This window comes from Perissodus microlepis, chromosome 10 (assembly GCF_051167445.1).
Source record: "Perissodus microlepis isolate ML-2025 ecotype Zambia chromosome 10, ASM5116744v1, whole genome shotgun sequence".
NCBI lineage: Eukaryota > Metazoa > Chordata > Actinopteri > Cichliformes > Cichlidae > Perissodus > Perissodus microlepis.
The window spans coordinates 1,372,205-1,394,177 of record NC_140470.1 but is presented as its reverse complement, the minus strand read 5'-3'; the positions used below and the strand labels follow the sequence as shown (position 1 = coordinate 1,394,177).

Sequence of the window (21,973 nt, the reverse complement as noted above, 5' to 3'; positions counted from 1 at the left end):
GTTGCACCAGCAGGACTCAGACAGGCTCTGTTCATTTATGTTTTATTTCAACTTCATTATGTACATGATACAGTTCAGGTGAAGGATCGACACAACAGAAATGTCACCAGTGACTAAAATATCCTTTTCAACTCGAGACATGTTATCAAGTAAGCTTGATAAAGTATGGTTCAAACATCTGTGTGTAAAATGCTCCTTAAACATACCTGAACAGAAGCAAAATGCACCACTTTTACGTCACCGTGTCTCAGACACGACAGTCACACCAAACCTCCCACTCAGACCACGATCACAAAGATATACACATCCTAGAAAGGCATGACAGGACGTCAGCGTTGGTAATCAATCCCAGCCTTACACGCGCACACGCACTCACACAACTACAATATACAGCAAACTGTACATACATGATGTACTCTGTCAGCAAAGGCACAGTGCCATTCCCATTGGTTTTTGCATCATAACATCATCTCTTTTTCCACTGCAAAAAAAAAACTACACTTCAAGTTTTTGGCAAGGAAAGTCTAAAATGAAGAAAAAAAAAAGGTTTCAAAGTGAAACTATGCCTCGAAATAAATACTGTAAGACGTTCGGGCCTTTGAAACATAAAAAAAAAGCTGCATCTGAGGTTCTTGTAAGACTTTCTATGGAAATAAAATTACACTGTACACGATTATAATTGCAACAGAAGTCAAATTTTTACACATTCTGCTGCCCTATGTGAATAATACTACATAATAAATACATAGTTTGCATAGTGTAGACAACGAAGTGGAACCACAATGGCACTTGAAATAAATATAAACAAAGTAAGCGAGTGGAGTGACGGCTGTTAAACACAGCTGCTTTACAGGAATGATCCAAATACATCAGCTCAGTCAGTAAAACCTAAAACATGAACCAAAAGAAGTTTCTACACAGTTCATTTGTAGAAAAAGGCGCAAACTTCCTGCGTTTTCATTTTTATGATTACCAGAAAAATCCCCAAAGCTTCAGCTCGTTTTGGCCAAACGTTACAGTCAGCATTTGTGGATTGCAGGGAACAATTTCAAAAACAACAACAGAAGTCACTCATTTAGCTTTCATTAGCATTATGGGAATCTGAATCCGACCTTTGGTCATTTTTAGGATGACAGGGTTCAATGGCTTGACTCCAAAGGCTCATCTAGCAGCTTTACGTCGCACAAACATCCCACTCTTAATAGATGGTCTATTCATACAGGTGTGTGTTAATACGCCCTTACGCTTAAAGCCATGTTACAATGCACAAAAAGCACACTCACAGTACCTTAGACATGAATGCAGCCAATGTCAGTAAAAAAGGCAGTGATACCAATCTGGCTCAGAGTATTTTGGGTCAACATGCTTGTTGGTTTCCAACCATGCCAGTGGCAATGAGACTGCATGAGTTAAAAAATAAGAGCAGGAGATTTAAGTGACACACAAAGGCTTTTGGAGTCTGTTTACATTCAACACAAAGAAAACAAACAGTGTTTCTGGATCGGCATCCCACAGGAAGCCTTCCAGTCAGACAAAGCAGTGCCAGCATTTGGTATCGACTGTGGTGGAAGTGATGCACTTGGCTGAAATTTCACTTGTCTTTTTATAGCTGCTTTCCTTCAGGCGCGCTCACCTACACCTGCTCTAAGCTCTAGTGACAAAGGCGATCTGACTCTGTCCTTCAAATATAAAGGACCTAACCCTGTGAAACTATGATCCAATAAATCTACTGACTGACAGCGCGATCCGAAATTTCACAGTGACTGTTCAGATAAAATGTCACGATGAGGAAGAAACAAACGCTCCTTATTAGAGATCCTTTTCTCACTGTGATGGAGTAGACTCGCCGTAAACACTACAAGTAACGTTACCCTAGACTCGAAGATAAAAGAGCACCAGTAAATCATACAATAATGCCAGTTGAGTACATCTCAATCACCTGAGCCCACTCGTCAGCTGGCATTTTTCAGCACACGTTCGAACAGAGTTTGTCGAAGAGCACCTCTCTCACACCGCTCTGCTAATTTATAAACTGCTGATTAGCTGTGGTGAGTTACAAAAAAAAAAAAGGCCCAGGCTAAGTCAGGAGGTTTCAGGCGGTTAAGGAGGGGAAGGCGCTGCTGGAAGAGCTGGTGATCGGCGTTGACAGCGTCAGTCAAAGTAAAAAAGAAAAAAATCCTACAAGTCTCTTTGAAAGGACAAAAGGAAAAGGAAGGGACACTCAAAGAGGGCCGGCGTTCGTAGGCGAGCCGAGCGTCATAGGTTCATTCGTAGGTGTTCGGGCCGCTTGGAGTTCATGGGGTACGCCTGCTTCTTGTAGGGCCCTACACTGATGCCCGAAGGGTGCCTGATGGGAAGCGGCGCAGAAGCCTCGGTGAAGCCGCTGCCGCTCGTGTCCATTTGCTCCACTGCTGAAACCTCCATGGGTTGGTCCATCGAGCTGCTGGGTGAAAGCAGAGACGGGCTGCCAGTCATCAAAGGTCCCCGGTGCCAGTTGCCCCCCCCTGCAAACTTCACCGGACTGAGGAAGAAGATATGACATACTTTGATTAGGCTCAAAGACTGTTATGTGCACCACACAGCTACAGTCGTGAAAAAGTACACCAAAGCACACCATCACATACCAGGACTTACGAAGAAAAAAAGCAACTTGTTTATTTATTTAAATACAACCTGAGAATAAACAACACGACACAACAACGTTGCTTCAGTTCAGTAAGACTTCCAGCTCTCTTCAGTCAGAGGTCTGGACTTTGACCGGGTCATTAAACCACATTTAGTGTTTTCTTTTTGAGACATTTGGATGTAGGTTCCCTGATGTGTCCTATGAAAGGACCCATTTAGGCCAAGCTTTAGCTGTCAGATAGAAAGCTGCATATTTGGCTCAAGGATACTTTGGTACACAGGAGTTCCATAGTTGCTGCAAAACGAGCCCAAATCGTTATCCCTCTACCACCATGCTCGGCCGGTGGTTTATGGCGTTATTCTCTGGTTGTTGCCAGACATCTTCATTTTGGAACATTGTTCCAGAGGTTTTGTGGCGTGTACAGATACGACTTTGCAATCTAAGCCGTGCTGCCGTGTTCTTCTTTAGAGAAAAGAGCCTTGTCCTTGCAACCTTCGCCTTTTTCTAATTGTACTATTATGAACTTTCCCTGTCGAGTCTGAGATGTGGCTCTTAGGTAGTGCACGGACTGACGTGGCTTTCCTGGGTACAAGGACAGTTGTGCTGAACATTTCCTACTTGGGAATAATCTTTCCCACAGTAGAACGATTGACTTGAAATTATTTGGAAATGGTCTTGTGACCCTCTCAAAACTCATGGGCAGCAGCAACTGTTCCTCCTTGGCACTGTGTTAACACACACACATTAATGCTCAAGACCAGCAAACTGCCAAAACATCTGCCTTTATGGTGGTGCTCAACTGATGATCAGTCAACTGCATTTGATCAGCAGCATCTGGCTAATTACTGTTTTAATGGGAGCAGTGAGGGAGTACCGTCCACTGATTCTGCATTCTGGCTTCAAATTATTTTGTGTTGTTGTTCATCTGCGCTTGTATATAAATCATTTTAAGGTTGTTTTTTTATTTAATGTTCTTATTCATGAAACCTTAGACATGAAAGGATGCGTACAATTACCCCCAAAACTCCAAAACTTCCCTCACCTTCCCTATCCATGTTTTTATTCAATTCATTGAAGTTTTAATGACTTTAAATGCCTTACTGTTAGCCAAGCAAATTTAAGCTATTCACAAGGTCAGCAAGAAGTGAGTCATCAGGATGAAGACTTGTTTTGGGAAATTTTTTAAATGACCAGTGAAATTGAACAGATCTGCAGAGAAAAACAACATGCCGTTACCTCACAGGTGTTCTCGGGCTTCCCGGGAACTTTCGCGGTGAGCGGACCTTTGGCTCAAAGGAGAACTTCTCTTTGACGTTTTCAAGCACAGATGGGGCTACATATGTGAAACCCTGGGGAAGGGGTGGAGGACAAAAACAGAAAGAGATCTCAGCCCACTTCAAAGACCATCTTTCCAAAAACAACCCACAGCTGATGATGAGCAATGAAATGCTGAGTAAACCATATCATGCAATGCGGTGGAAAAGTGAGTGAAGCTTCCAGGAAAACCAACAGGATTAAACCAGATGGGACGCATTAACTGGTTCTCATAAGACCCACTTGTCGAAAAGGGGAACAAAAACAAAACACAAAAAAACCCAGTATGTCCAGAACTAGCTGCTGTTTGCATGTTTTCAGACAACGCAGAAACAGTCAGTGCACTGTTTTCTATTAAAAACTCTGCGTAAATTTAGCAACATCAGCTTTGCACCAGATATTTAGCGTTTTCCTACCTTACATCATCTGACCACAAACGATGACCGAATGAAACTCTACAAAACACTGACACGCAGGTTATGAGTCGTCTTTCATAGATCTTACCCTGCAACATTATTATACGCTCACCCACCACTCTGTCAGGTATACCTGTCCCAGCTGCTAATTAGTGCACATAACTAATCAGCCAATGGCAGAGCAGCAACTCGCTCATTCACCCTAAACTCATACACATGGTCAAGATGACGCGTGAGGTTCAGAATGGGGCAGAAAGGTGATTTAAGCGACTCTGAATGTGGTTGCCGGTGCCAGATGGGCTGGTCCGAGTATATCTGAGAAACTGCTGATCTGCTGGGATTTTCCCACACCATCATCTCCTGAGTTTACAGAGTGGTCCAAAACAGAAAATAATCCAGTAAGCAGCCATTCTCTGCTAATGCCGGAGAAGGCTGGCCAGACTCGACCCAACCGAGCACTTTGGGACGTGTTGAAACGAGAGTCGCATCACGGACGCAGCAGCTGTGTGATGCTATCCTGTCAATGTGGGCCGGCACCTTGGTGAGTTACCACAGAGAAGTAAGTCGGTTCTGAAGGTTCACTAACACTTGCAAGGTGTAACTAATGAAGTGGCCGGTGAGTGTACTTGCACTGCGGTCAGGTTTTCTTCAGCAAGTGGTCACATTAAAAGCAAAGCAGTTGTTTGTCCTTTGACTCCTATCACATGAGTGACTTATCACCAACGATTAGTCCTTTCACAGAGTAAAAGGCACCAGTTACACACCAGGAAGACTTGATTGGCACTTTCACTGAGCATGGAGTCATCGGGGCTGTCCACTGGAGTCTGACTGGTGAACTTGGAATCAAACTGGCTGACATCATCAGCTGATTGCTGTAAAAAAAATACAATAATAATCAGGTTAGTTAATGACCTTCATGGCCACATTACACAGGACATCTCTGTGTGGAAGACAAACTCACCAGAAATGGTTTAAATGGAGGCTCTACTTTGCGAGCAAGGAGTTCGTCCCAATTTATAAGGCGGAAGAACGTATGGGCCTAGGAAACATGACAGCTGTTTTGTGTCTGTGTGGTTTTTTAAAACATATTTTTCAAGCTCCATCTGAAAAGCGATGCCTACCTGGACTTCAGCTGCATCTCCTGGACCGCCCCCGAGTCGCAACGAGGCATTTCTTTTCAGCAACTAGAAAAAACAAAAATATTCGTATTTTTGACAGCAGATCAGTGCTTTTTAACGAGACACAACATGGCGTGTGAAGCGTGTGGGGAGGAGCAAGGCTTTAACAGCTCACCTTTTTCAGAAGGTCCCTGGCTTCTTGCGTGAGGTAAGGTGGAAGGCTGAGTTTACATTTTAAGATTTTGTCTATGGTCTTCTTTCGGTTTTCACCGGTGAACGGAGGCTGAGGAACAGCAGCAGGTTGGAAACATTAGCTGAGCAGCACGATAAGGACGCTGTGAGTAACGGTTCCGGTTACTTGCATTAGCTACGGCATTAAGACGTTGACTGGTTTGTACTTACTGCTCCTGTCAGCATGTCGTACATGAGCGCTCCCAGACTCCACCAGTCCACAGCACGATTATGTCCACTCCTCATCAGGATCTCTGGAGCCCTGAAGAAGAAAAGGCAGAGGAGAAGGCGTGTCAAACAAGAGGCATGAATGTGCTGATGTGGATGTAAATCATCAGACTGTTTGCCATACATGTACTCGATAGTGCCGCAGAAGGTGTGGGTGACTGTTCCATCATGGATGGACTCTTTGCATAGGCCGAAATCCGTCAGCTTCACGTGTCCTAGAAGGTGGATGAGGACACGTTAGAAGGTTCAAAGTTGTGTTTTAATAGTTGAATGCAAAACAAGCAGAAGATATTTGCAAGAAAATCTCAGTTGGTGAAGGACATGTATCTAGGTCGGACGTAGGGCTGGGCGATATGGCCTAAAATTCATATTGCGATATAATTTGAAGCATGTGCGGTAACGATATATATACCGTGATATATTCTTTTCTTCTGCATAACGTATTTTCCACACTATAAGGCACACTTAAAATCCTTTAATTTTCTCAAAAAGCGACAGTGTGCCTTATGTACGAATTCTGGTTGTGCTTACTGACCTCGAACCGATTTTGGCTGCAGGAATCTGTTAAAAAATGTTTTTGGTAAGCGGCACTGCTTGATGGATTGTCAGAGCATTACGGCTGCCGTAGTGAGGAGCTTCGCGGAGTAATCTGGGTCCAAAACTCCGTCCGCTTCAGGTCCCAAAGTCAAACGAACACAGAGTTAAAAACTGTCTAAATTCTTTCATCTTTAATAAAATCATCAGCGTTGCTGCTTTACCAGGTGTAACAATTAAGTTTAACATCCAGGCATCCATGAAAACAGAATTTATTCAATTTAACGGAGTTAGATGTTAGCAGGAAGTTAGCTCGCTAGTTTCCACCTAAATATTTCATACCATGTTCTGACAGAGATTTTTTTTAACTAATTCAAATGTACCACTTCCAACATAAATGAAGACAGAAAACTAAACAGCAGTGATGTTTGTAGGGTTACTGAAGTTGGGCTAGCTGGTATATAATGATGTGCTACGTGATTGCTAGCGACACAGCTATGTTAGCATAACATTAGCACAGTGAAGCTGGAGGATGAACGCCAACTTTTCTTCCACTCGATAAAAGTTAACGTGAGGGATTCTGGTGGTCAGGGACAAATGCAATCGCATAGCAGGATGCTATACACGGGCCAAACTTCAGTCAAGAGAACAACTGAGATCATTCATCCACAACACGAGGTTAGTTATTAATATACTGCAACTACATGGGAATAGAGCAGCTGCAGAGAATTCAACATTAATGAATCAATGTTACGGAAGTGGAGGAAGCGCAGTTTTTGGCTTTCCCCATATTTCAAAAGTGCTTCACCTCTTTGCTATGACTGTCGCCCGCCATAATTTGCAGATGATAATGGTTGTAGCCGCTGCGATGCTTTCGACCAAAACAGGCGCAGCTTGATGACATCATCAACATGCGCTATTGCGATAGAGCGGTATAGTCAAAATCTCTATCGTTGGCCAAATTTATATCGTTTCTATCGTATATCGTTTATATCGCCCACCCCTAGTCGGACGTTTAGTAAGCAGCTCCTAGTGTTTCAGTACCGTTGTTATTGAGCATGATGTTCTCAGGTTTTAAGTCCCTGTAGATGATCCCTTTTTGGTGCAGGTGACCCAGCGCCATTGAGATCTCGGCCAGGTAGAAACTGTCAACAGAAAAAGAAAAACACAACGCAGGTCCCATATTTAGTCGAATGCATTGACATTTCTATTCATTTTTCCTCATTACTCTTCTATGTTTACGCACATTTTTTGCCCACGTTATGATGTAATGTTTACACTCCTGTGCCTTTCTGCACTCAGTGTCTCTTTCATTATTCTAGGAATACTACTAACCCTTATTTGTTCAGCACTTTGGTTCATGGAGTCTCCATCTACAGACTGTGTTTATAAGACAAAAGGACACATACTGCAAGCATTCAGTCCCTGCTCCAGCTGAACAGTCCTACTGTTCCAGCTCAGTGTCTGAGAAACAGTCACCTACAATCACCTACTCCCTTCACGTAAGTCAGTTCCTCAAACTTTAAACTCCCCCGTGTGCCAATTTCCTCGATGTGATTGTTTTTCCTCGTGATGCTTTTTGGGGCTACAGTTTAAATACGTCCGTCTGCTCCAATCAGAACACAAGCAGCTACTGTTTGTCTCTTTGTTTTATTCCTAGAAATATTTTGGAGAACCTGTTTTTGACCGAATGTGAATCATAAAGTCACATCACTGGGTGTTAAGATGCCTCTTCTGTGGTTTAACATCCTAAATGCATGGTGCTGATCATGAAATATGCAAACATGCAAGTTAATGTAAAGATGCAAATACCGTATAAAGCAGCAAATCAATCTGTTCAGCAAGCTGGTAGGAAGGACTAATGTGAAACATCACAGCATTACAGTCACAGGAGTTAGTGTGTGGAACAAACAAAACACACAACTTCACACGTCTGGTCAAAAACAACAAATTGTATGAATGTAGATAATGTTCCTCTCAGTGGTGTCACTCAGACAGTCATCTCTGTTTTTGGTGAAAGTGGATGTTAATAAGTGCCAACTTCCACCTACTCATGTTTGCGTACGGTGTGTGCATAACATGTCAGATGTATTTGTTTTTATACGTCACACGTGGTACGTAAGGATTTTTAGGGATGATATTTACATTTGTCCTTGTTTTCATTGGACACTGGCTTTGTTCGTGATAATGAAAGCTTGCAGCTGCGCTTACTGTGAGCACAGTAAACTGAACTCAACCAAAAAAAGAAGACGATCGAGGTTTAACCAGAAACAGACCAACTCACCATGCTGTGTCCTCCATGAAGATTCCCTCTCTTTCCAGCTGCATGAACAGCTCCCCGCCTAGTTACCACATACGAAAACTCATCGTTCAAATGTATTCACACTGGGAATGAGGAGCTGCACTGATAGAATGACTGGGAATTCCTTCTCACCGCTCAGATACTCGAGGATGAGGTACAACTTTCCCCCCGTCTGGAAGGCATAGATCAGGTCAACAATGAACGGATGTTTAACCTCCTCCAAAATGTTCCTCTCGGCTTTGGTGTGGGCGGTGTCCTTTGCGTTACGCACAATCATGGCCTGGCAAAGGACAGAAAAGCACAGTGCAAGGGTGTGAAACTATTTGGGCAATAAATCTTACCCCATTAGCTGGCACGAAACCTTTAAAACATCAGCTGCAGAGGCAGAGCGGGTACCGGGACGCCAAGATGGTAGCTACAGCTAAGTCTCATTAAGCTAATAAACATTCATTAAGCGAAACCTCAGGCTTCAGGGAATATGAGCTGGTTTTTCAAGGAGAGCCAGACATGAGCTCTGTGTTGACAGCAGAGAGAAGGCAAGCTGAACAGAAGCAGCAGCTCTGAGGTGTCATGAGAAAAACGCCTGGTGCCATTATTTTAGGTTGGTTTGTCCTTAGTTTCTGGCTTCATAGCTCAGCGTAAGAGGATATCATATTCAGATCACCTGCTCCGGCTCATAGCTATTGATACGGAGAACTCGGACATCAACTCTGCAACACCAGACTGATTGTGTATTCAGACACGGGCCAGTTTCTACGAATGAACCTGACTCGAGTACATGCAAGCAGATTTACTCACCTTCTTTAAAACTTTCATAGCAAATATCTTCCCAGAGGTGGCACCCGATACCTTCCGAACCTGGAACACCTGCAAAAATAATTTACATTTGTATAAAGACATTTAAGGAGGGGTGCTACAAGGTACATCAAATTTTATCTAAGACTAAAGCGCACAAAGAAAGAAATGCATTTCCTGAAAGACAAGCAGCAGTGATACAACACATATTTTTTTTAATATTACATCAAATATGTGCAGCACTCCCTCGCACTCTGGCATGGAACTAAGATCATAACGCCCATAATGAAACGCTGCTCTCACTCTGCGCAGTGAGAGCAGGTGAACGTAATGCCAATGCTTGCCTCTGGGTCTTACTGACTGTATCTATATGTTAGTTTGAATATCTTGAACTTCGGCTGACAGCTTCCAGAGAGATATAAGATGATTTTATAGCTAACATTATTGCTTAAGCATGTGACTTTTGTAGCTTATTTAAGACTTTTTAATACCACCTTTTCAAAAACTACGATGAATGTACCGTCACTTATCCTTTGGCTGTGGGGTCCAGATATTTTGAATTGGAAAAATTATACATTCGAGACACAAATTCAATCGCTCAGGTATGAATTTCAAAATCATTGTCTTTACTCTTAAAAAATAAGACTAAAATCATCTGTTCTTATAAGGAAAGGCTTGAGTTCTGACCCTCAGTTAAAAATACAGAGAAACTTTTGCCAAATTATGCAACATGACGATGATATCAAAACAGCTGCCAATGTGCTACATTTTTCTTCTTCTTTTTTCTTAATACAACTGTGTTATCTCATAATTCTAAGTAAGTCCCAAGTTACGGAAAATGACTTTGTTGACATCTCAGGCAAAACCACTTCAGACAGAGCAAGTCATGCATCTGCTTGCTACGTGAAAAATGTTTCCAAAATAACTAATGTGCTCCGTCATTGTCAAGTTTAGCAACGAAACATCAGGGAAGTTCCAGAGCTCTACATCCACAAAAATAAGGCAGAACCTACAATGTGCACTCATCTTTAAAATCTCCATTTGTCCTAAGATTAGATACAAGGAGCTGCAGACGGATTACTTTGATGCTTTATGTCTATGCAAGGAAAGGCTTCTACTTCTTTGCTTCAAGAGCTTACAGTAAAGGTGAAACAGGATTTCTTTCTTCCTACCACAGGAAAAATATTGCTAGATATTTGTGGGAATTGGAGGGCTGTTGATAAACAAAAATGACACTGTAAACTATTGCCAAATTTCCCATTCCACCCACTGGAATTTCAAGACATCTGCAATGCCTCCCACACATACTGGTAATCTGACACCAGGTCCCAGGCTAAGAAATATACACGATTTTAAAAACAAAGGGTTTTTTTGTTTTTAAATTAACGCTGCATCAAATGCATGCGAATATGAACATCTAAGTTAAGCCTTTTCAAACCCTAACTTTCAAGTCAAGAGGGGTCAATAAAAGGAGGGAAAACATGTGTCAGAGAGAAATGCCGATTTGAGAGTCTTGAGTCCTCACCTTTCCATAGCCACCTTTTCCCAAAACTTTCAGCAGCTCAAAGCATTCGGGCCTGATCTGCTCTGTTCCCTTGTTCACGCTGTTCTCTGAAATTTCAAACTTCTCACAGTCATCCATGTTACTGGCAAAACAAAGCAAAAAAATAAATAAAGAAGATAAGAAAGTAAAGATGAAACACAGGTTCAGAATATTTTGCACAACACTGTTAGCATTTTCCAGGCCATACAGGAGAAGTATGGATGAGTGCCACAAACACTTGAGCACCATGACAACATTGGGTAATGGCTGGACTTTTTCTGATGCTAGTTTTATTTTATTTATTTATTTTTATGTATTTTGTTTGGGGTGGGGGGACTGGCTGAGTGAGATCAGTGCCCACTGCTAAAGCACTTCCACACAAAGATCCCTCAGATATTTCCAAGTGAGAACAAAGAAGCCAAACAGGATTATCACAGATTACATTGATTGTTTTACCTGCTAAATGCTGCTTCACACAGCACCACAGGTCTCCACCTGGATACATGAATGGCTCTCAAAGCTACCAGGTTTCAGTTCACTTTAATGGGCGACCCAGCATTAGAAAACAAAACAACCCTGCTACAGAGGGTTGTTATGGTCTGGCACTACATAACTTATGTTAGTTTTCCATTAAGTTTAGTTGCAAATTTCTTATGGCTCAGAAGTACAATCAAGTTCGCTTAAAATTGGTTAGTTCTTTTACCAATTTAAAAACAGCTATGACGGGATTTAGGTTATTCCCAGATCCTGAAATGTTGACTCCCACGCATCCAATTAAGAAAAAATGGTTTGTTCCCTTTTTCGAAACACAGTGAATCACAACATCGCTTATACTCACAAATCAAAGCTACTGCACTGCTCCATGTACTCACTGAGCTGCCCCTGGAAACAAAAGGGGACACCGGGACACAACATTTAGGCACACAGGAATGCGAGGGAGAACTGTTCTTTACTAGGGAGGAATCAATCGGAGGTACATTACAGACTTTTTCATTTTCTAGCGATATATTTTTATTAGCCTAGTTCACTCAAAGTTAGGACAGCCTCACGGCTAACCAATACAGTTAAGCAGGGACGTGCTGTATGTCTAACACTATCAGTTTTAAACGAAACTGATAACCAGGAACGCAGCGACGACAGCAGACTCGACATTACACCGCGGTGGGAAGGCTAGCAAAAGTGTGATCCTCTTACCTGCAGTGATGCTAGCACCGGTAGCATTTCAGCCTGTTGTTGGTCGGCTGGAGCATAATTTATTTGTATTATTATTATTTTCTAAAAAACGGTCAGAAAGGGATACACTACTGATTAAATTAAAGTAGCTAACAAACCGCAGATATAGCATTCATGTGCAGCTAATGTAGCTAGTTACACGGCAATAAGAGCATCCCTCTAAAAATACCGATTAATAGCGTTGCCGCTCATAGCTCCATTATCGGACAACCCCTTACGCCCTAGCTACTACACCGTCAATTGCTATTGTTTAGCTTTCGTTATGCTATATTTCTAATCTGACATTTTACCTTCTTTTTGATTTCTTTACCCTCTGGCGTTGATATCTTCTCTGCTTGTACACTTTCAACTGAAGAATAACCTTACTTGTACTTGAGGGCTGGCCACCTTAACTTAAGCCATCCAACGTCCAAAACTTTAAGTAAAATCCAGAAAATGTAACTGGTATGTTTAATATCATCGTAGCTAACGTTGTATGTGAAAGCACATTAATACGCGGGAAAAGAGTGTAAGATGATGTGTCCGATAATGGATACATGGGCACCGGTGTTAGCAACTTAGGCCTCGGAGCTGCTTAGTTCTAGCTAACTGGCTAACAGCAGGGACATTAGCCTTAGCGTTAGCATCAACTCACCCCATCCTCAAATTCTTCGTCAGAGACATTCTCATCCGGTTGATCCAAATCGATGTCAAAAACCGCGGCCATGGCCGCGACACCTTACTTGGCGTTAAATGACAAAACACAGGCCCGCTCCGTCACCTCATGTGAGAGCCATCACCGTTACAACCGGCTACAGCAGAAAGCATGGGCTCACCAACCAAAACAACACAGGAATCGAACAGCAGCAACAAAAAGAGCCTCTAGCGTCGGCCGGCGGCACTACTCTGCTCAGGCTGGACGAAAACATCAGGAAAGAGTCCCAGTAACGACAGATCAGGAAAATAAATCCAGTAACTGAAAGAGGGAAAGTGGTCAGATGTGCCAACATAAACAAACAAACACACACTAATAAGAAAAATAAATAAATGAACGAATAAATATAGGTGGATGATTTATTTCCCAGTCTGTGCAAATTACATTTGAATTGTATTTAAAGATTTGCATAAAAACGTATTTATAGTACATGTTTATGAGAGAATGTATTTCATTTCCTGTGTTTTTTTTTTCTAAAATAGATGATAGTTTTAGACTTGGGTCAGAAAAAAAATCAGAAATTGTGTCATGTGACACAGTAGTGCTCCATGTCATAATCTAACACTAACTTTACATATTCATCAAACAAAGGTCAGATGTATAATGTAAGCTCCTTTTTTATTTTAGCCTACTCACAACAGCAGATTGTAAGAATTTTCAGTCCTCGACTTAGCAGAGCTTCCTTTTGCTGCTTTCCAAGCTTGCAGTACAGACAGTCATATTCATCATAATCTGATCATGTAAACGAGTCATGCAGTCCAGTGACACTGGACTTCTCTGAGAAATCAGAAATTGACCAAACATAAAATTCAACCACTAAAACTAGTGGTGGTTGACCACCAGGTGGTGTAGCTCAGCTGGTGACATAGCTCAGGGGGTAGAGCAGGTCACCGACGGTGTATGGGTCGATCCCTGTGTGCTCCCAGCTCCAGTCTGCCAACTGACCCCAAGCTGCCCTCCAATGCACCCATCAGAGTATGAATGCATGTGAATGTTAGACAGAAAGCACTTAAATAGACGGACACAGGAAAAAGGGCTGGAGGTGTGAATGAGTCACACACACACACACACACACACACATATATATATACATGTATATAATGCTTTCCAATTTAAAACCAGCTTTTGTGTATAACAGTAAATTTAAACGTTCACAGGTAACATAAAAATATCATTTAGATTAATGAGTTTGCACAAACTCCTGGATTAACCAATACAGAAATATTTTTAAAAAATCATTTTGTTAAATATTCTTAATTGAGGACAGCTGGGGCATGAAGCATCCATTGGGCTGTGGTTTAATAAACTTGCTCAGCACCGCGTGTTTAGCCTGCACAGGTTTTTGGGCAGGGGTGTGAATAATAATAATGATGATGATGATGATGATGACTTCCATCCAGACGATTCAGTATCATTCTGTCGGCCTGACACACTTGTTTTTTACATGAGTCATCATTGCTCGTCTGAGTCAAAATATCTGCTGTTATAAAGGCTCCAAAGTATAAGACGCTCATTTTCTGCTCTTTGCGACTTCTTCAGGTATTTCACATCAGGGTTTGTATACAATCCCCCCTTTTTTCTTGCCAGTAGGTGGCAGCAAGAAAAAGGCAATCCTTTTTTCTTCTCTCCTCATTCATTCATCCTGAAAAATGCCTGTTTATTCATTCTGTATTGCCACGCTTTCGTCTAATCCAAAACCATTACAAAATGCACCAAATGCTAATATATATTTGAATTTCTTTGTATCGTACTGATGAGGAAACATACTGTGCCGCCTTTGGCTTAGAGCTTCAGGATGTCCTCTAGAATTTGTCTACACTGATACAGAGATATCAAAGCAGTACAGGTAAGTGTACCTTCCTGTTGTGAGTACACAGACAGGAAACCCTGTGGTGTTTTAGCTCACACAGAGGTAGCACACGAGCATCTGTGCCTGAGGCCGTTTATGGCCATGCTGTCGACGCTATATTGAGAGAAGCTTGCATGCTACCCTGTGATGTCTGCGGTACCTGTAGAAAGAAGCGGAATGAGAACTTGTTGCTATTTCCTCACATTGTATTTAGAAGCCTACTACACTTCTGCTTTTTGTCCTTTTGTTGAGAAGTGTCACACTCTTCCATATCTTCATCGTGAGTCATCATCATGTTGTCCTTGAAAGGATTGTGTGTGTGTGTGTGTGTGTGTGTGTGTGTGTGTGTGTGTGTGTGTCGGGGAAGCGGTTAAAAAAAAGAAATTTAATGTCGACAACATTTTTGGAAGCAAAGGCTAACAGTACGTAGCGGTTTATTCAGCCCTGTCTGATCTGTCACAGTAAATATACAGTAAAATGCATAAATATATGGTGTGTTTATCTTCACCTGTTTCAGTGTCAGCGAGGTATCAAAACTAAAGCTCACTCAATAAATCCATAATGATCAGATTTACTGAGGACCGCACAGATTCACTCTTAAAGAGACAGTTCATCTGTTGTGTTTTCACCCTGGCTATCTATGAAAAATACTTTGGTGTGAACAACCTGGTTTGGGAGATATCAGCTGTAGAGATGTCTTCCTTTTCTGGGATATGACAGAATCACATGAATAGGAAAAGAAAAACCCAAACTTTGTGAGAAGTATTATGTGGGAACTATTTTCTTTCTCCTTTTTACACTGGCCAACCAACAGGTGCCTTCAGCCAGCTGAGAGGAACAATACCAGAGTTTGCACTCTGTTACACCGTCGCAGGTAGATGCACACTTCCTCCTTTGTGGTAATGTGGTTGACAGGTGTAGTTTGGTTAAAAAAAACAGTTCCTGCCTAAAAGGGCTCAGAAAAAGTTCATTTTTATTAGCAGAAAGAGACACTGCTGCTGAGTTTCGGGTGATTTGAACAGCGTAAGGAAAGCGCCATTTGCTTTTAGTTTAGTCAAGAGAAGGCAGTTCTACAACCAGTAGCTCTACAACTGGGAAACCCACACCACAACAGTCTAATAGAATAATTAGCACTACAGGGTAGAGGAAAACATCTGCCTCTTTAATGTATGTTCTGTATCCTGTATTGGCTCATAATTACTTTCCCAGTGTTAAATATGAGGTGAAGACAGGAAAAAGCAGCTCCAGTTTCAAACGGTGCACTTACGGCTTTCTGCACAATAAGAAAGGGAAGACTGAAAGTTAATCAACCCACATGCATCTGCTGTGACAGCAAAACTATTAGGATCACTTATCGCAAATTAAACAGTGGATTGTAAAAGTGGATTTTCAACCTATTTCCCTGATAAAGGGCTAAAAATATACACTTTATATCAGTCGGTCACTTTTGCTCAGACAAAGTGAAAGCAGTTAGCATAAATGTGCTCCCTCTTGCAAGACAGTGCGTCTTTGAACGCTTCAACTATGCGTGACCTCCTGCATAGTACAGGAAAAGTGACAATGATTACAGACGAAATTCCCAGCATGTCTTTCACTTTAGGAGCCACAAGGTCAGCCTTCTTTTATTTGCCGGAGCGGTTTGCGGGGTTGAGGAAATGCCCCTCGCAGGGTAGCGTTACTCTGAGCGCTGCCTCAAATCCATCTGATAGTTTGTTTTGCTTTACCCAGTGATCAAAACCAGCTGCACCGGGTAACAAAATAGGATTTCTGTGTGTGTGTTCTCTCTATTGTTTAGCTTTGTTTATGTTTACAAAAGAACAGAAGAGACACTGGTAGAAAGTCACGGCGCTCTGTTGTGGGTCTGCGTGATGACTTGAGGTCGGGATTGTGTTTGTTCAAAATCACTTAGCATATCAACTGACTGGGTTGTGCTCTCGTGTTTAGACTTTGTCAATATGGAAGGCCATTAATTTAAAAACTGAAGGTTAAAGCTGTCAGCGTCTTCATTTTTCTTTTTTTGCTGAATGCATACACCTGTGGTTTACTGAGAAACTCGAGGGGGGCGGGGGCTCTACTCCAGTCTGAATGTGTTTTATGTGAACAATAAACGGCTGTAACACGAGAAAACGGTGTAATTTTTATGATTCTCGTTTAAATGGCAGGTGTTCCCCTGTAACCAGGCAGTAGCCCTGTCATTGACGCCAATTTTTCATATTGTGACTAAGCTGTGTGAAAAGGTGACAGCAAAACCGACACACTGACGCACAAAAGAGGGTGGGGAAGTTTATTTTCCAAAAGAAAGTACAGACTGCAAAGTGAACGTTGAAAAGTCAGCTATCTATGCATCTGCGCACCTGTAGCAAAGCAAAGGGCCACCAGTCACTAGTGTGGGTTCAAGCAGTGTTTGCGTCAGGTTAGCGCCGTGGCTGATGAAAGTCAGAGTCATAGAAGCCAAAAACACCAGTGCAATACTAATTTAACTAACACAGTTGCCCTTTAAAGACTTCTTATTATAATGGCAGGCATTCCCCTATAACTGTATAGTACCTGCTGATAACTGCAATCAAAAAGGGGCTTTTTTGTTCCTTCCTTGAAATTAAAATCAAGATAAACAATATTTAAATGTTATTCTGACTTTGTGATTCATCAGGATGAAAACAAACAAAAAAGCAATTTAGAGATGGCTAATTTGAAATATTAGCATTTTTATTATAAACAAATAGGTTTTTATTGCAAATATGGAGGCTTTATGCAAGATTATTTCTACCCTCCCAAAAAAATAAAATCCAACCAAAAATTTGGGATTTTGTAATCAGAAGTGTTTTTCCTAACAATGGGCTCCCACAGACCAAATATTTGGTGGAACATGCAAAAAGTAGTCGGACAATAAATGTTTAATTTCCTTGAAGAAATGTAATTTCCCCCAAGATACTGATTGTATTACAAGATAGACTACAGTCAAACACTGGCATAAGCAAATAATTGAGAACTTCCTGTCAAATTTATTAACTAGACCGCCTAAAGTTAAACTCCATGGTCCTTGTTCAGAGATAAAGGGGAGTTATAGTGATAAATACTGCGGGGCTCAGTGTTGAAACTACGAAGGAAACCAAGAGGAAAGCATCTGGAGGTGAGACTGGCAGACAGGCCACGGAAAGCTATTTTAGTGGAATATCGCTGAGAGATCTACATGAATGTGGGCACACAGCACATTGGAGTGGTGGAGTCTGGCATGTGTGTGTCCGGTTTAGTTTGCTGTGTGTGGCTGATTGCAGCACGGGCACGATTCATATAACCACATCGCATGCGTAAAGAGGCCACATACAGAGAATGAGGGCAAGACTAAAATTAGCTCTGAGCAGAATGGCACAAAAGATGAGAGTTGAAGTTTTTAGAGAGTAATATCATGATTTTAATGTCAAAATCTAGGCACCGGGGCTGTGGTGTCACACATATGTACATGTTTTTGTTTTTGGCTCCTGACACATCAACAGAAGCTCCTTTTTAAATTGCTAACAGTAGCTAGTGTGTAACATGTTAAACCAATCTTTAGATTTGAACAAAAGCCTCTGACAGAACACAGTCTTTCACAGCAGGCAGGCTTTCTGCCGTGTAATGCACACAGCAGCCCGCACACAGGCCCTGACAGCAGTGCCATAGTGAGGAGGTAATCCTGCTAACATCCAGGACTGTTGACCTCCTCTGTAGCGCCACCAGTAAAGGTGGTTCTGATAAACCCCAGTAAGTGAACGTGTCGCCTCACCCTACAGCACTTTCTTCAAAATCAGCTACTGGCGGTTTTTCTGGTTCTTTTCTAGCGTTGCCTAATTTGAAATCAAAAAAGGACAGCATGAATGGTATGCTCGGAAGGCACTGTGAGGCATTCCTGTAATATTCCTTAGATGGCATCATGTCATGACAGACACCTGCACGTACGCGTAAAGCTGAGCTTAAGCAGCCCTCGGCCTGAGATCAAACCCCGTGCGGAGGAGAGTCCGTGCCGTCAGATTTCAGGCATTCCAAAGGTTGACTCAGTGATACTCACATCAAAGGGGGTGTGCAGTTTCGGACAGCGTGTGCTGGGCTATGTGGTACATTTCGGCGATTTTACGCCCATTCTACTCTCAGGCATGCTCTGCCTTATTGTGTTTCCTAATCTTAACACGGCGCTCACGTCCGCTTTGTATGTATGCCACACCTGAATGACGCAGTTTCCTTGGCAGAATTCCTGGGACATGAAGGTAGGACAAACTGTGAAAAACGTGACGAGCCATTCATGCAGGTTTAGTACGAGTCCTCTCTGTCCTGTTACCACAGCAGGCACATTTGCGAGAGCAGCCTTGGCACAGTGGTACACAAAACCTGATCAGTGACAAATTGCTCTGAAGATCCTTTAACAGTATAATAAAAACAAAGTTTATTCTTTACTTTTTACTTGCATATAAGTAGAGAGCGCGCGCAATGAAATTCACCGATCAATATAAAAGTTCAGATCCTTTTAAAACGTTGCACTGACTTGAAGTCAGTCCTGAAGTTTGAAAGGCTTGAGGAAAAGGCAGGCGGAAGAGCAGAGGATGTGTGTTTCGTCACGGTGCCCCGACATGGCCACCTGGCGTCAGCCATTAGGCTGTCTGCTCCGTTGGCACTGTGTGGGCAGGAAAAGCAGACGCTTCTGCCAAATTATGCTCTGTTAAAATACCCACACATGATTTAGGGTCAGCTCGGGGCACGGAGATGTGTTTTGTTCCATCTGAGAAACAATACATCATCACGTGGTAATTGTTTGAGCCATTTTATTTAGGTAATTGTAAATCATTAACACCAGGGGCCAGCCAAGCAAGTGTTGATACTTCAGCTAGACGCTCCGCCTCGACCAATCGAGGCCCATATCTCTCCTCTGAGTGAATTATGAGGAGTCTGAAGCTGCTGATAAGCCCGTTTGATCCTGGCATACATACCAAAGCACAACAAAGGCCTTTAGAAACGCGTGGAAACGTGTACGGCAGGGTTAAGGAGACGGTGTTGAACTGGTCAGTCCTCGAAATGAATATGCTGGTGCAGTCAGACCACCGAGGCTTCTGAATGCAACAAGTTGGAAAATGAAAAAGTTTGGGTGGTTGCTGTGTGTGTCTTTTGTTTCTATATTTGCATTTATATGTGTGTAAGCAGGCACAAGGTCTGCAAATGAGTCCTGTATACGTACATGACACCAGGTGCGTTTTGTTTAAATGTAGCTGTATTAATATGTATGCTAATATTTATTTATTTAGTTTAAAACTTCATATATCCAACACCGAACCTGTTTATTATTTACGCTCCGCATAGTAACATTTATATTTTTGTAATCTAATATTGCCAAACATCAACATGCTTATCTGTGAGATGTAAAATACTCTGCACTGAATAATCATTTATGTCCATAAAAAAAGAAAAATCATCTCAATTATTAAAAGTATTAAATTAAAACAGTTAACTATCGAACACAGGATGTCTCCTAATTCCTGACAGGAAGGGCACATCTTCTCCAGGTTTAAGTTTGACATCACATTCTGTATATAAACGGCATATTGTAGCACAGCTGTCGTCCTAAACAGGGCATTATGTCACTAAATCCTTCTCAGAGGGCAGTTCTCTAGACGATAGGGTTTGGAGCTCGTTCGGCTTTTCCATGTTTTAACGGGGTGACTTTTCTTTGCAAGGCATCTTTGTACCATTTGGTCCGCCTGCTCACTCCACTGTGGTCTGACACGATCCCGTGACCGCTGCTGACAAAAACGAAGGACCTTAATGTGATTCTGAATTAGAAAAAGAAAGAAAGAAAGAAAAGAAATCCACATTGTCAGCATAATGTAATGAGACAGAATGTGAAAGGAACTAAGTGGATAACCAAATGCAGAGTGGGCTTGCGGGTGGGCGGGTGTTGGATGAAGTCAGTGATATTTCAGCATCCCTGGGTGTTTAGCGTGCTGAAAGGAGGGGCACAAACTGGAGAGCGAGAGACAGTGAGGGGGTGGCGAGCCATAGGCAGGCAGGAGGGTGCTAGAAAGAAGCAGCGCCACCAGATTTAACTGTAATATAGTTTATACAGCATATGGGGAGACCAGCGAGAGGACAAAAGCAGTGTCACTGCTTAACTATCAGTCCCCCAACCTGTTTAGACAGGCAGGATTTGCATGTTAGTTTTCAGCCAGAGCCCAGGGGAAGGGTGGGGTGGGTGGAAATAGTCATCTTCATGGTGCTCTGGGTGTGGCTGCTCTGGGAACGGGACAGGACTCGGCACAGGTCACACGCCTGACCTCAGGACACAAGATCACGCTGTGTTCAAACACACCCACCAACACTGGGTTCTTATTTTTTCATAACCACACAGAAGTCATGTGACATTTCATAAATATTATAGTATTTATCGCTTTAAAATACTGCAGCTGTCTGCTCCAAAGCACAGGGTATAATGTATTTAGTATGCAGTATAGGGTTATGAGAGTGTTAATAATAATTTAAAACTGATGCAGTATTATTTTACTACTTCGTGGAGAGGCTGTTCAGATTAAGTAGACTTCATTTGTGACGAGAGCCCAAACTCAGCAAAAGCTTAGCTTGGAATCTGAAATGGAGATGATGTCAGTGTAGAGGGCAAATCAGTAATGTGATAACAGTTTGGATCTGAAACATCAGACGTGGAAATCGGAGTTGTGATGGACTCTGTATCCTCCCAGTCCCAGTTTCTTGGCTGACACGTGAGATTCTTCGGAGGCCTGAAGGTAAACGCCAACCTGCGTAGTCGAGACTTATCGAATAATGAACAGAATACAAATCCTCCTTTTAATAGACTTTATTTAGAAAAAGTAGAATAAAAAAAACAGTGTGTACACCTTTAAAAATAGCAGGTACAGACATATTAAACAAGAACTACAGGCACTTACACGTAGAAATATAAACAGAATTTCTAGACAAACATGCGCACGCACACACACAGACACACACTGTATTTGCCAAAAGGGGCTCCCTTATGGAACAGGACGTCCTGAATGTGCCAAGAAAAGCACTTTTTAAGCCAGCGAGCCATTCCAGCGTGATTTTGCTTCACCGG

At 42.2% G+C, this 21,973-nt stretch overlaps 1 protein-coding gene across 1 annotated transcript; it reads right to left on the bottom strand.

Moving 5' to 3' along the window:
• Positions 1 to 28: 28 nt before the first annotated feature.
• Positions 29 to 21,579, bottom strand: rps6kb1a (ribosomal protein S6 kinase B1a). Its single transcript, XM_084941414.1, has 15 exons — positions 12,975 to 21,579; positions 11,946 to 11,989; positions 11,090 to 11,210; positions 9,568 to 9,636; positions 8,902 to 9,049; positions 8,752 to 8,809; positions 7,512 to 7,612; positions 6,058 to 6,148; positions 5,877 to 5,967; positions 5,650 to 5,757; positions 5,478 to 5,540; positions 5,318 to 5,395; positions 5,121 to 5,228; positions 3,863 to 3,975; positions 29 to 2,521 (listed from the first exon to the last, which is right to left on the bottom strand). The coding sequence occupies exons 1-15, from the start codon at positions 13,044 to 13,046 to the stop codon at positions 2,257 to 2,259; spliced, it is 1,530 nt and encodes a 509-aa protein (XP_084797540.1). The 5' UTR covers positions 13,047 to 21,579; the 3' UTR covers positions 29 to 2,256.
• Between the last annotated feature and the right edge of the window lie 394 nt (positions 21,580 to 21,973).